Source organism: Engystomops pustulosus, chromosome 4, assembly GCF_040894005.1.
Source record: "Engystomops pustulosus chromosome 4, aEngPut4.maternal, whole genome shotgun sequence".
In the NCBI taxonomy this organism is placed as follows: domain Eukaryota; kingdom Metazoa; phylum Chordata; class Amphibia; order Anura; family Leptodactylidae; genus Engystomops; species Engystomops pustulosus.
This window is the reverse complement of record NC_092414.1, coordinates 65,808,716-65,824,055: the sequence shown is the minus strand read 5'-3', so window position 1 is coordinate 65,824,055 and position 15,340 is coordinate 65,808,716. Positions and strand designations below refer to the sequence as shown.

The 15,340-nt window shown below is 39.7% G+C and overlaps 1 protein-coding gene across 3 annotated transcripts in view; it reads right to left on the bottom strand.

Annotated features, from left to right (window-relative positions):
- Positions 1-10,893: 10,893 nt before the first annotated feature.
- Positions 10,894-15,340, bottom strand: part of SH3RF2 (SH3 domain containing ring finger 2) — an 82,421-nt gene continuing 77,974 nt past the window's right edge. For all 3 annotated transcript variants that reach the window (XM_072146133.1, XM_072146135.1, XM_072146134.1), the window contains exon 10: positions 10,894-13,727. In XM_072146133.1, the coding sequence (XP_072002234.1) occupies positions 13,404-13,727 (324 nt within the window). In that variant the 3' untranslated portion in view covers positions 10,894-13,403. The remainder of the gene's footprint in view (positions 13,728-15,340) is intronic.

Here is a 15,340-nt window from a genome sequence, read left to right as displayed (position 1 = left end):
ATTTTAGAAACACAAATTTAGATTCATATAAAAGAGGAGACTCTCTTCTTTCATAGGAAAAAAAGAAGTAAGGTTCTATGTGTCACAGAACCAGAGATACAGCCCCCTGAAGTGTCTCCCCCATCTCCAGATTCTTAGCCATCAGGCTGCAGGGAGTATTAGCTGCACACAGGAGCTGCTGCACCTCACAGATAATGGAAATATTCACTTTATATGTTACTAGTACTACATTTTGAGAAGGGATAATATCAACTAATACTCATGTTTTTAACCCTTCTCTATGCAAATCTAAGAACACACTTTGGGCCACACGTATCAATCGTTTTTTTCTGTTGTTTTTGCGCCTTTTCATTCAGGCGCACCATTTTTTGTGCCATTTTTGCGACTAAATGTGACTAAATGCTAGCTGTGCAGCAAAAAATAACCAGCTTTCCCTCATTTATCCTAATGATATTTATCACTTGCGACATTTCATTTAGGCGCAAAAACGGGCGCAAAAACACTCCAGCCCGGAGCTGGCGTTAACTGAGAAGAAAGCACTGAGCCCCTTTGCAGAACAGCTCATTTCTAGCAGAAAAGCTCATCCAGACACTGCAGACACTAGAACAGATCATACAGACATGAGATACTCTGCAGACACTAGTACAGATAATACAGTCATTAGATACTCTGCAGACAGGAGCTGCAGACTCTATTTACACTTCATCACCTTCTATTTACAAAACATTCTGCAGAATCCTGAGCTCAAAGCAAGAGAGAAGAGAACGTTACAGAATGTTGCACATAGTACTGACAAGTGTCCCCCATGTAATTCTGCACAGTATCACCAGTGTTTCTGAGGGGGATACTGTGCAGAATTACAGGGGTGCAGCAGGAGATCAGCACTGGGGGATCCCCTCCAGGTCACTGGGTGCAGGGTGTCACACACCTGGGTGCTGCTGTGAGTGTTATCTTCATTCTGGGCTGTGGGAGAAGCAGAGAGGAGCTTGTAGCAGGATCACATGTAAGTGCCTGAATCTAACATTACGCCGAAACTGCGCCAAAATTGCGCCAACATTGCGCCTAAACTGTGTTAAAGTAAAGTGATTAATAAGAGGCAGGAAAATAACTTATCACAGATGGTTGTGCTAATTCTGTAAAAGCTTGTGATAATTCTGGAAAACAGTGCACCAGAATTTAGGCGCAACTACTACATTTAGGCGCACAAAAGTGATAAATGTGGCCCATTCTCTCTTATTCCCTTTTATTTTGTGATAGTTATTTTTTGTTGGGAAAATTGACTGATATGATGAACATTCAATCCTCTTCGCCTAATGTGACTACACCGCGACCAGAACATGTCCATAAAGTTATATGTAACACCAAAAACACACACATGTCCTGGTATAAAGTTTTTATTTCCCATCATCCTCCATTATTTACACCGATGTTATGACATTCTCACTTTCATTCTTATGAAGCGCGGAGGGTTCTGTTATTGTGATAATACAATGGCGCACATCTAAACGTGACTTTTATTATCTCATTAGAGAGGTTTATGGATATATAGTTATTTATTTGGGTTACCATTGTCTAAGGAACAGACAATGATACATCTGTGTGAATTTTCTGCAGTTCCCTTTGCTGCATATTTCGGTGAATACAGTATATTGGAGTGGGGTCTGTATGCTCTCCTCACATCTTACTGTTTTAGGAAAGTAGATTTTCTTTATATAAGTATTCTGGATTTGTACATATTTTAGAGGAAATTTGAATGTTAATTGCCAAATGCATCGCCTGGTTGTCTGCTTTCAAAATTCTATAGGTTTTATGGCGCCTTTACTTTTTATTCTGTTTTATTGATATATTTTGCAGGTTGTGACTGTCTAAAAATGTCTAGCTGAAAAGCAGATATCTAGTTATTACAGTTTTAGTGATATTATGTGGATCTATTCATGTGAACATCAATAGGGCACATTTGTGAACTCTACAAATGTCCATGTATTACATTTAGGAGATGTGAAGGTAAATATTTTCTGTTTGGATCAAATTTTTTGCCATCAAAGTCAAATTTTAAGTATTTTTAATAAAATGTTTCAATTTGAATCAAAATTGCATGAAGGCGCCTATGTCTATAAAATCTTTGATGCAATTTTGAAAATGGGGCAAGTGTCTGCTTTCAGAAAATATCGGTCCCCCTCCCCAAATTTTTTGGAGTGTGGGAGGAAACCGGAGGACCCGGAGGAAACCCACGCAGACACAGAGAGAACATACAAAATCTTTGCAGATGTTGACCAGCGCTGCAAGGCTGTAGTGCTAATCACGGAGCCACCATGCTGCCCATAAATCTCCCTATCATCTATCTATCTCCTATAAAATTCTCCCATATTACAGTTTGTTTTACCATACTAAAGGAGCCTCTTGCTGACTGTGACTGGTCATAAAATAGTTTTATTTTGGGGCCCCACTTTTAGTTTTGCCCAGGGCCCCACTTTGTCTAGAACCGGCCCTGCGGGGGGCCTTTGTATAGCGATTTCTGTTCCCTGTCTGGACTACATTTAATGGGGGGCCCCCACCAGATTTTGCGCCCAGGGGCCCCCACCAACCTTAATCCGGCCCTGTGTTAGGGTCACCCTGTTCCAGGTTAAAGTTGCCAGGAAACAGGGTGAATCAGTCCACTAATTCCTGTAAATAGTACATTTTATTTTGTTGGTGGAGAGTAATAAAATAAAAAGAATAAAACTCCCTTTCACTTAGAAGAGTTTTCATCATTGTGTATTAAAATGTAAAAAAACACTTTTTATAAAGGATAAGTAAGAAACAAATATGTCAACTGACAGAGCCAAAAGTTATCAACACGCTTTAAAAATCGCTTCAGAAGTGAGATATATTTAGCTGGAAGACGGCACATGTGACAAAATGATGCAACCTACCATTTCCAGAGAAGTTATTTGTCTTCATTTTAGGCTTTGAAGTTAGTGCCATAAAAGTATAACTTCTACGGCAGAAAGATCTTTATGGCTCTGTACACTTCTTACTCATGAAAATGAATCACCTCTCGCCAAACATTAACATATACTTTGATCTAATGCTACATAAATTTACACCATGTAATAGGCTTTAAAGGGAAACCGTCACATTAAACACACTATCCAAACTGTGGGCAGTATGTTATAGAGCAAGAGCAGATGAGTCAATTAATGTATATACTCGGGTATAAGACAAATTTTTCAGCACAATTTTTGTGCAGAACACCCCTTCTCTGCTTCTACTCGAGTAAAGGCGGTCCCCTACTTAAGAACACCCAATTTTTTTGTGCAATAAATGCATGTTGAATAGACAGAATTTAGTAGTGCATGGTAATTTTATTCAAATTTCTAGTGCTTTTCATATTACCGGTTGACAAACGGTTAAATTATAAAACACTTCCCACAGAGGGGGATATTCAACAGGTGTAGTGCGGTCAAACATATAATTCCACAATCCCTTCTGTCCCTGATAGAATGCTATGGGGGGTTCTCGGGTCTCCGGCTTAACTGGGGCAAATCGTCCCTCTTTCCCTTATCAGATGAAGGGGTACACTCCCTCCCCGTCCCAGTCCAGGTGGTGTCCACTTTTAACCCCTACGGGACACAGCATCTTTTGGCCTAAAGGACGCGGCCCCATTTTTCAAATCTGGCCTGTGTCACTATAAGTGGTTATAGCGTGGGAACGCTGTGAGATATCCAGGGGATTTTGAGATTGTTTTCTCGTGACACATTGTACTTCAAATTAGTTTAAAAATTTGGATGAAATCTTTTGCGTTTAGTTATGAAAAAAAAACAAAATTTGGCAAAAATTTTGAAAAATTCTTTATTTTCAACGTTGTAAATTCTCTACTTTTGATGCAGATAGTCATACCACCCAAATAAATTCATAACTTACATTTCCCAAATGTCTGCTTTATGTTGGCATGGTTTTTTCAGATTCCACATATTTTACTAGAATGTTATGAGGCTCAGAATTTGGGGCCATTTTTCACATTTTTTGTAAAATCGCCAAAACCTGTATTTAGATGGACCTGCTCAACTTCTAATTGACACTGAGAGGCCTAAATAATAGCGAGACTCGTAAATTACCCCATTATGGAAACTACACACCTCAACGTATGAAAAACCACTTTTAAGAGTTTTGTTAACCCTTTACGTGTTTTATAGGGGTTAAAACAAAATGGAGGTGGAGTCTGCAAATTGTAATATTTTTTCACAATACACTCATTTTGGGTGGAAAATTAAACATTTGTAATGGATAAAATGAAAAAAGGCTCCACAAAGTTTGATACGCAATTTCTCCCGAGTACACGGATACCCCATATGTGGTGGTAACCTGCTGTATGGGCACACGGCCGGGCAGAGAAGGGAAGGAGGCACCATGCAGATCAGATTTGCTATGTCACATTGTACAAGCTATAATTTTTTTCTTTTTTTATTGAGGACCTATAGGGGCTTATTTCTTTTGCCACATGAGATGCACTTTTCTAATACATAATTTTGGGGCATCTATAGCTAATTGGTGAGATTTAATTAACTCTTTGTTGGTGGAGGAAATGAAAATCATCAATTTTTAGAAAAATTTTTATGTGGTTTTTTTTTTTTGGCCGTTAACCATACCATGAAAATAGTATATTATTTTTGTTCTATGGGTCGCCACGTTTATGAAAATACTTCATTTATATATATTTTTTTATTTTTTCCCATTTTTACTGAATAAAAAGTAATTTGGCAAAATTGTTGTTAATTTTAGCATCACCGTCTTTCATATGCATAACTTTTTTATTTTTCACCTCACAAATCTGTTTAAGGGCTTATTTTTTGCAAGAATGATAGCTCTTTTTAGTGGTCTTATTTTAGATTGCGTAACTTTTTAAAATCACTTTTTTAGAGCATTTTTAAAGGGCATTAATAAAAAATCATCTTTATCAGAGAGAGTTTTTTTAGGTTTTTTTTTACGGGGTTCACTTTGCGGATCTAATAACGATTCAGTTTTATTATACAGATTGTTATGGACGCAGGGATACCAAATATGTGGGGGTTTTGTGTATTTTATTCAATTGTACTGAATAAAAACTAATTTGGAGAAAATCTTATTCATTTTAGCATCACCATCTTTTTATATGCATAACTTTTTTATTTTTTGGCAGATAAATCTTGTTAGGGGCTTATTTTTTGCGAGAACAGTTGTTCTTTTTAGTGGGCTTATTTTGGAGTGCATAACATTTTAGAGCATTTTTTATAGGGTATTAATCACTTTTTAGAGCATTTTTTATCGGGTATTAATTAAAAATTATCTTTTTTCGGAATGTTTTTTGCGTTTTTTTCCTCCGGCGTTTACCGTGCGGGTCCAGTAACAATTCTGTTTTATTATGCAGATTGTTACGGATGCGGCAATACCAAATATGCAGGGTTTTTTTGTGTTTTTATGTTTTTTATACTTTATTAAGTTTTTTTATGGGAAAGTGACATTTTAGGGGCTTATATTTTTATGTATTTATTTTTTATTTATTATAATGTGTAGTGTTAAGTGTTTTTGCATATTTTTACTTATACATACTTGAACTTAAACCAGTGATGCTCTGATCACTGGTTTAAGTTCAATACACTGCTCTACAATACTATTTTATTGTAGAGCAGTGTAAACTGTCTGAGCAAGCTTGCGCATGCTCAGACAGTTTACAGCCAGACCCGGAAGGGGTCTGGCTGCCATGGAGACCGGGCAGCTCCGGGGCACATGCCAGTCCTCGGAGCTGCCCAGAAGTGGATCGGGTGTTAGCGCAGGCTGTCAGCTGTACTAGACAGCTGACAGCCGCTGCTTCTGGTACCGGCTCCGTTCGTGAGCCGGTGCCAGAAGCAGGACGTTATAGAACGTCCCCGTGCGCTAAGCATCTAGCCCCGGGGACGTACTATAACGTCCTGGTGCGCCTAGGGGTTAAATATCTAGGAGTCCAGGTATCACGTAATTACACTCTCCCCTTGTCCCTGTACGGGGTATTAATATATTCAAAATGATCTTTCTTCCAAATTTTCTATACCGTTTCCATGCTTGTCCTATACTGCTTCCTAAGAGCCTGTTTAAACGAATAGACGGCATTCTTAGGTCCTTCTACTGGCAGGGTGGTGCCCCGCACTTCAATTTAGTGCTGCTTCAACCTCCCAAGTCTAGAGGTGGACTGGCTGCCCCTGATCTGTATCTTTACTACCTGGCTTCTCAGTTATTGTATGCCCAGTGGTGGATAGACATAGAGATAGGTTACGCGGCTACTGCACTGGCTGGGGCCCTGGTAGGTTCCTATCAAGCCCTTACAAACCTGCTGTACAGATACAAATCCCCATCTGATACTCCGCTTCCCCTACGTATGGTAGCGGTGTGCTGGCGTAGGGCGCAATCCCTGGTAGAACCGAGCAGCTCTCCCCCTCTCTCGCCTAGGACTCCATTGTGACTTAAAAACGTGGCTCACTTCCTCTCCTTCCCAGGCTGGACAATGGGGGGGGGCGGCTAGGGTGAAATTTGAAGGCCAGCTCTTATCCCCGGATGCAGAATTACTCAGCTTTAACGAGATAAGGGAGAGGCATTTCGGTTCCTTTAGCCTGACGGTGATATTTTCCAAATTAGAAACTCTGCTGAGTACCCCGGACCTCCCTAAGCCACTCACTCAGTACTACGCTCTTGTTCTACAAGAACAAAAATCCAGACCATTTGATAGAGCCCGTGACTTTTGGAGACAGGATATCCCTGACCTGTCGGGGGATGACTGGAGGGAGGTCGAAGTGTCCTACTTCACATCTGTAGTGAGTACGAGGGACTTCCTGATACAGTCTAAATTCGTCCATCAAGTTTATTTCATCCCTGCTAGATTATTCCGCATGGGAGCAATGCCCAATTATCTTTGCTTTCGTTTTCAGGCTGAAGCCGGATCCTTCCTGCATTGTGTCTGGTCCTGCCCTAGGGTTCATGTCTTCTGGTCTGAAGTGCTGGAGTTCCTAAATTTACACTTTGATTTCCCATGCTTAATGTCTCCCTCTGTGTGTCTCCTCGGCAACATAAATGAAGTTGTGAATGGCCACTATGACAAAATTTTCTTTAGGTTTGTCTTATATTATGCCCGAAAAGTGGTGATGATGACATGGAAGGACCAGGATCCCACCACATTAAAAATATGGATAATACTTATTAACAGTGTCATTCCCCACTACCGGTCCCTGTATGCCAACAGGAAGTGCCCTCAGAAGTTTGATCGCATCTGGTCCAGATGGTGTGTGACTCTCCATACAGCCTAATAACCTCATGTGGTAGTTGTTTCTCTGCATAATGAAGGAGACAGAGGGGCAGATTTACTTACCCGGTCCATTCGCGATCCAGCAGCGCGTTCTCTACGGGGGATTCGGGGCCAACCGGGATTCACTAAGGTAGTTCCCCCGATGTCCACCAGGTGTCGCTGCTGCGCTGAAGTTCGTCGGTGTGCAATGAAGTTCACCGTCCTATGCTGGGTGCAGGCAAGCGCGTGTCTAGCGACACTTTTTTTTAAAAATGTGGCGGTTTTTCCAAATCCGTCGGTTTTTTTTGTTGCCACGCCCCCCGAATCAGGGAAAATCGGCGCAAATCGGAAACATTTGGATAACCAGTCGGAAAAAAGCAATTCAGGTCCTTAGTAAATGACCCCCAATGTGTTCGGGTATGTGTGTATGACTGATTGCCTATGTGTCAATAGCTATTTTTGTCTTAACAAGACGTCTGGCTACATTATCCTGCTACCATTTACTGTGTGATATCCCTCAGTTAATTTTGGGTTGTTGTAAGACCTTGATTGTTACCACTGGATGTTATTTAATAACCCTGCATTGTAGGGAAGAAAATATGTAACAGACAATCTTGTTCTTTGGTTCTGTTTATTGTAATTGTGTGAAATTTCAAAAAATTGCAGAAATAAATAGTTAAAAAAAACATATAATTCCACCTTCCAGATCATGTTTCTTTCATGACTCAGTATGGTGGAATCATTGAGAAAATCTACTTTGAAGTGAGATGTAAATTAGTTGTATAAAGTCAAGGAGGTGGGGATTTTAACACTGAAGTCAAGCTCTCTCTTCCTCAGAAAGTTCCCTTCACTGTAATTGATGGTCCTGCATCAAGAGACTAACACTAACCAGATCTCCTGAAGTCTAATGCAGGATATGGATCACAGTGGAGGAGGCGTTCAGAGCTCACCACCTTGACTTCAGTGTTAAACTCCCCTCCTCCTTGACTTTACACAACCAATTTACATCTCACTTCAAAAATGATTTTCTGGATGATGCCACCACACGGGGCCATGAAAGAAACAATAACTAGAAGGTGTTACAATGCTTATTCCAATCAGATTCTAGTTTTCACTTTTAGAGGACTATTCTGGATGAAATAATCCATCCGATTAGTGGTTACTGACGATAGCTCCACTGATAAATATCCCTTATTGTGCTGAAGGTGCTTAAAAAGAAGAGACCTAAAAAATCTATAATCTAAATAATTCAAATCAGACCTGTGTCCCTTTATAGACACAGAAGAGTTTAAAAGGGCAGAGGCTACAATTTATAGAATAACTTGATATCTGAAGTAGAGAGGTTGCCCCATACAGCCCCTTAACGCCACTTTGTCAGATCTTTCTAAAACAATTTCCTTGGACTGAAATATTTCCCGACATAAAGCTAAATGCTTGCTGCAAAATAAGAAAACTAAAGGAAAAAAAACCTGTTTTAACTTGAGCTGAAAGCGAGAAATTCACCCTGTAAAAGTGCAATATCAATCTGTCATAACAATAATGATATCACAGAGAGGAGAGCCTTGTGCACAAACAATGCCATAAATTTAGGGAAATGAAATGAGGTGCTAACAAAAATAAAACCTGGAGAATCAGCGACAACATGACAGCAAATGTCTCTGTATATTCGCCTCTATTTGGCTTCCGGAACACGCGCACATATATCTTCTTTATGTTTCTGCTAATACAATTCTTCAAGCAAGCATGAACCTCTTACTTTTCTACAATTTCATTAAGTCTCAATGGAATGTGACCATTGAATAATGGCACGTAGGGGAACTATTAGACTGAAAGTTAATGGGCTGAGCGAAATTCTAGCACACCGACAGAATTGTAAAATGAGGGTGTGGTAAATAAATCTCCTTATGCCCATAGTGGGATGCATAATAAAACACTCAATTAACTGTTAGGGATTTTCTACTACATTGGATGAGTCAGGAATATTTTTGGCAATCAAGATTTCACATTTTTACCTAATGACAGGTTCCCATAGGCTTTTTATAATCTGCTTTTATAATTAACATAACTGTTTCCACTCACGTAAAAGTTGATAAAAGTATTCCTGGCTTCCTGTCAGCGAACTGCATCTAGTCACAAAGTCATCACCATTATCTGCACACAGCTCTTACAACTCTACTTTCTCCTCTTTCTTACCCCCTCCTTCCTACAGACATGAGCTGACCCTGTGCTGCAAACTAATCTGTGACAACTCAAGTCTGCTAGCAACAATGTATACACAAAACAGCAATGCCTAATCCAACATGGGTGGACAGTCCAAGTGCAGCGGGGCCCTGCCATTCGTTTAGTGGGTGGCTTCCACAGAGGGTCCCTTAGCTGCACTCGAACTGTTCACCTATGATGGGTAAGATCCTTTTTTTTAATCTACTTGTGTATACTTTGTAACTAGGAACACTGGAGGACATTTATCATGGAATTTTCTAGACTATTTGGAAATTTTTATGGCAAAAAATTGCAAGGGTCTTTTCCCGCCACTCAGAAACAGGGGCTTAAACATAGAGTCACTACTAGTGCAATGACATGTAAAACCAGATTTATAACATACAATTTTTTAAATGAAAAAAGTTACTCCACTACCCCATGGTGTATATGCTTGTGATTTTTTTTTACTGATCTTGCAATTACAGTACAATTTAAGAAATGTGATGGTCGGTAAAGCGCCAAACACAGACATAACACTATCGCAAGGATCCAACCGAATGATAGATAACCCCACTGGTTCCATTATTTTGACTTGTGGTATTTTTATAGAGAAGGCCTATACATCTGTTGGTTTACCCTCTGTATGTAAATTATACATGGTCTTTTTAAATGAATCTTACTACTAGTGGTACAACCAAATGTGAGTGCTGAGTAGGTCCCCTTTCTTATTGTGCAGTGTATACCTTTATGGTGATTTAAACTTTTGTGCAATGTATGTCCTTGTAAGTGTATTTTGTATGAAGAATGGTGACATGGACTCCCAAGTATTTTGTCTTGTTTAAGGCATAAATTCACACACATGTATGGGGGACGTATATATACGGCCAGCGTATATACGGCTGATATACGTCCCCCATACACTTCTATGGGCTCACAGCCCTGTACGAGAGCGGTACGGTGCAGCACACGTGCGGCACCGTACCGCTCTGTAGCCCGGGAAAAGATAGGACATGTCCTATCTTTTCCCGTGATACGGCGCCGTGCACTGTATCTTCCTATGGAGAGGGGCAGGGGTACGGCGGGCATACATCGTGTGAATGTAGCCAAAGAATGTATTACCATGTGACTCCATCAAAATTTTCGCAAGTTTGTTAAAAGTTTTCTTATTAGTCTACAGTAATTTACAATGAAGTAATAGAAATGTAATTCTTCTAACCTAGTAAATGTCTCTGTTCTTACGGTTAATATCTCCCATTTCGATCATTTTTGGGCTAATGCTTGGGCTCCTTTTTATGTATAATTAATACGAGACATACATTGAATCAGCATTTACAGGACGTTATTGGGTATTGTACATTTTTAAGCAATCATGTCCCATAAAAAAAAAATTTACGATAAAAAATAATCATCAATCATGAAACTGATAATGCAAAATTCGAAGATTTATTTATATTTATCGGTAAAGTCAATACTGACATGTACAGTTATGCACCTAGAATAAATTCATAAATACTATACATGGAACTGTACCAATTTTAACAAATTGCCAATATAGTTACAATATTTGGAAAATTGCCAATATAATTAGAAACAACAGATGAGTTGTGGTCAACGCTATATGGGTCCTCAGAAACAGCTCAGCTTTCCAATGTAGGAAAGGCAGCCACAACAGTAACAACTGCAGCAATGAGCCCCTTAAAGGGGGTCTACTAAGTGAGTAATGATTTATTGATATACTGAACTGTCACATACTGAATGTTTGGGTTTAATTGATAAGCAAAAGCTGAAGCGCCTATCATTTTAATATGTAACACTCATTATGTGCAACACTGCTACTACATTATGGTGCAACGATAAATGGTCACTTTCTTTTCAAAATCTCTGCTGAGTTCCATCTAAACTAGGAATTAAAGGGGTTTCCCATGAAGAAAAGTTAGGTTCTATCCAAGGCCTAACTTGCTGATCACTGGGAGCCTCAGTGCTGAGACCCTCACAGATCACAAAAACGAGGGGTCCCCTCGTCACTCTGTCAGGCTAATGGAGAAAACGGCCTGCGCATGACCTTTCTGCTCCATTTATCTCATGAGCGCCCCTCCGTTTTCTTGATCTGTGGGGCTCTCAGCACTGAGACTCCCACTGATCAGTAAGTTAGGCCCTATCAGATGGATAGGGCCTAACTTTTCTTTGTGGGGAAACCCCTTTAAGTTTACATAAAAGACAGGTACACCGGGGAACGAGAAGCATGAGTCACAGCAGCTAGGTACCCAACCACCAGCTCAGAAACAACAGCAGAGATAAGAGCTGCTGGAAATTCAAGATTGCAAATCACATAATGGCGTGAAACAGTGTTATCTACACAAGCTTGAATACCAATGTTATTCATTGTTTATTAAAAGGTGAGATATAGTCTAAATAACGGCAGTACCAGAACCAGCAGCCTTAGAAAGTTCCAGTATGCTTTTATGGAGCTTCATATAGTATTGAGGAAAATAGTGAGATTTGAGAGTTAAATCAATAGACTGGCTTGTGCTCTACCTTACTAGCACTAAGAGGCTATATTTACAACATGATAAAGTATTGGGACTTGAGACTAAGGCTGGCCATACACATAAGATAGATGTTTGACAGACAGCTATCTCACCATACAATCCCATTCCCATGTATGCATGGCTCAGCATGTGTTCTTAATACAGAAAAAGGGGTGCTCCCATGCAAGGCTCTAAACAAAAAGATGGGGTATACTGAAACCAAATAACCTCTTCTTGAAGAAAGGTGAGTATATCCAATAATTGTTAGATGGCCAATCCTGGCAAATTGACCCATGTCAATCAATTGCCTATGGTCAGCTTAGGTTTTTTGAGCATAGTGTTTAGTCTTATATTCGTCTTCCAGCTTGATTTGTAATGGCATTATTTAGGACATGTGTAAAGGATGGAAAACATTGACCAGACACTTTTTGTAACTGTTGGCTATAACTCTCATGAATATGAATGCTAGCATTCATCAACCATATATGTATATTGCTATACGGTGAATGTAAGTGGCCGACAACTCTAGCTAGAAGAAGAGCAAGGAGTCAGACATGTTAAATTCCAACATGCCCAACCATTGTTTACCCAACTAGCACCTGTTGGTGAGATCCAACCAACCATTTTATTAGAGGCTATAGAACTCCAATAACATTTTTGAAGCCCCTTTTATACCTTGCTTGGCCAAGTCTGCAGGCTACCAGAATGGGGAAGAGTAAGTTATCTGCCTTCAGACACTTATGTTCTTTGAGATTGAAAGGTCCCGGTATGAACTATTTAACATTCCCCCCTCCCCCAACATTATCAAGAGAAGACCCCCTCACAGTATTAGAGGTATGACTAAAATGTATGTACCATGTGTGTCCAGCAGAGCTCAGTAATAGCATGATTATCAAGTATGGAGACATAGTATTACATAATGATACAAAATAATAGATGGTTGACAGGATTTGAGACCTCACAACCCAAGCTTAAAATAACATAGCATGTATATACAATAAAAGTTCCATTTAAAAAAAAACCCAAAAGCTTCAAATGTCCTGCTTCAAACTATGTAAGTCAACATTAAACTAGTTTCTGTCTTTCACCTTGTTGAGTAAGTGACCTTATTTCTTAAAGAGAAAAATAACCCAGTCAATGTGTCAAAAATATCCACTATATATCTTCATATGGCAAAGTGTATGACAGGAAGTCTGACACAAACTTGTCATGATAATAAGAATGAGGGGTAAAAGAGACCTTTGTAATTGAAGGTGCCAGTGATACTTTGTTTGTCATGGTAACTCTGTCCTATATGACAAAATGGATTGATGAGAAAATTATAGAGAAACTCTCAGACACACAACCTAATCTGATGTGCCAAGGAAGGGAAAAAGCTGAGCACAAGTGAAATCAAAGCCGTGGCACTAAGATGACAGGATATCTTGGCCTTGATAGATTGCACTCCACCTATTTGAGTTATCACTTAGAGCTTTTTTGTTGGGATAGGACACGGATGATTGTGGCGTTTGATCATTGCTCGTGTTCTTCAACATCTGAATTTTGCGCCCTTCAGCTTGCTGAGCTGGACTTGGGTTTGGCTTTAATGGTGCAGGCGAGTTCTCCAAGGTGGGCGAGTTCTCCGTCTTGGTTGGTTGGTTGGACATCTGTTCTACTTTGTCATCAAAATTAGCACTCTGACGCTTCAACGTAGGGGGACTGAAATTCATGAACCTTACAGTCTTCACTTGCTGAAAAAGAAAAATAATTTCAATTTTACTCTTAATATGTCATAGTGCTGAGGTTATAGAAATTGTGGTTAGAGGTGAATATGAAGGTTGTTGACTGACACCAATGGCTACGGACAGAATTTCTAGATCTACCCTAAGTACAACAAATACTAGTTCCTGATGAGGGAAAGACTTTTGGAGGAGCAATGTAGATGGGGAACGCAATCCTTAGTGCTCCAAATTACAAATTAAAACAAGAAAAGTCCGAAGCTCCACTCCTTCCTTACAATGACTCGTTTCCAAAGCAATGAAAGTTCCAGCATCCAAGCCACAAGCCACGTCCTGCTATTTCTGATCTCATTCTCCCCGAAAGAAGCATGAAGAGGCGAAAGCGAATTTCGGGTGAGGTGTCTTGGCGTTTTTTAACCTGTTATGCACGCTGTTTAAAGATTGGTTTGTGAGTATGGAATAAAAGTATTTTATATCTACACCTGAGTGATCTACATAATGCTGTATATTTTACCTCTCTAGAATTCCTAACTGGAGTGTAGCAAGGAACTTGTTGGATGACAGTTGGGATGACCGTATGTAGGAGGAATTAAAGCTGGAGGGATCGGTTAAGGGTTGTCTATTCCCCAATAAGATGGAGTGGTGAGAGAAAACTTTCATTGCTTTGGAAACGATTCATTGTAAGGAAGGAGTGCCCTATACACCAAGAAGATTCCAGACATCTCTCAAATTATTGGTCAAAATTAGTCCAAAATCCACGTCAGAAAGCCCAAAAGCGGATTTTGACATAGTATTTTCCAGCAAAACATGTCATATCATGTGCACATACCCTTACATCATTACCAGATTGAGCAAGTGGGAGTTAGAAGTTTTACTTTACATCAGTGATATTTTTTTTATTCTAGGGTTTTGAATATCAGGACATAATTAAAAACACATTTAGTTCCTACAGGTCTTAGAATTGGGTACATTAAATTTTATAAGTGTAACACCACATGATAAATAACAGCTTATAATTATTTATAAAAAAAAACTATTACAAAATACAGAAGTTGTTAGTGAAAAATTAAGTACCCTCTAACTCAGTGGTGGCGAACCTATGGCACGGGTGCCAGAGGTGGCACGCAGAGCCCTCTAAATGGGCACCCTTGCCATCACCTCAGGGTAGAGTTTGCCAAACAGGACTCAAGGCCTCTTGCAGTCCCAGGCAGCCCAGGACCCCAGAAGGAAGCTACAATGATAATCCAAACTTCTTCTCCTTCTTTCTACTGTATTGGTGTCCTCAGGTGTCTACACAATTTAAACCCGTGAAAGAGCAGGGAGTAATAAGTTACTGCTTAAATTGTTGCATTGGCACTTTGCGAAAAATATGTGAGTTTTGGTTATAGTTTAGGCACTCAGTGTTTAAAAGGTTTGCCATCACTGCTCTAACTGCTTGCATGGGGTTTAAGAGGATAAGTAGCGGCTAAGTGCTGCAGATCAAATGCCCAAGATTCACTAATTATAAGCAAGTGTGACCGCCTCTATAAAAGCAGACGTGAGCATTCAGACACATGTTTACACAGTGCCAAGGGGAAGACATCAGCAATAATCATTCTGGAAGGAGTTATCAGGCAAGTAGAAAT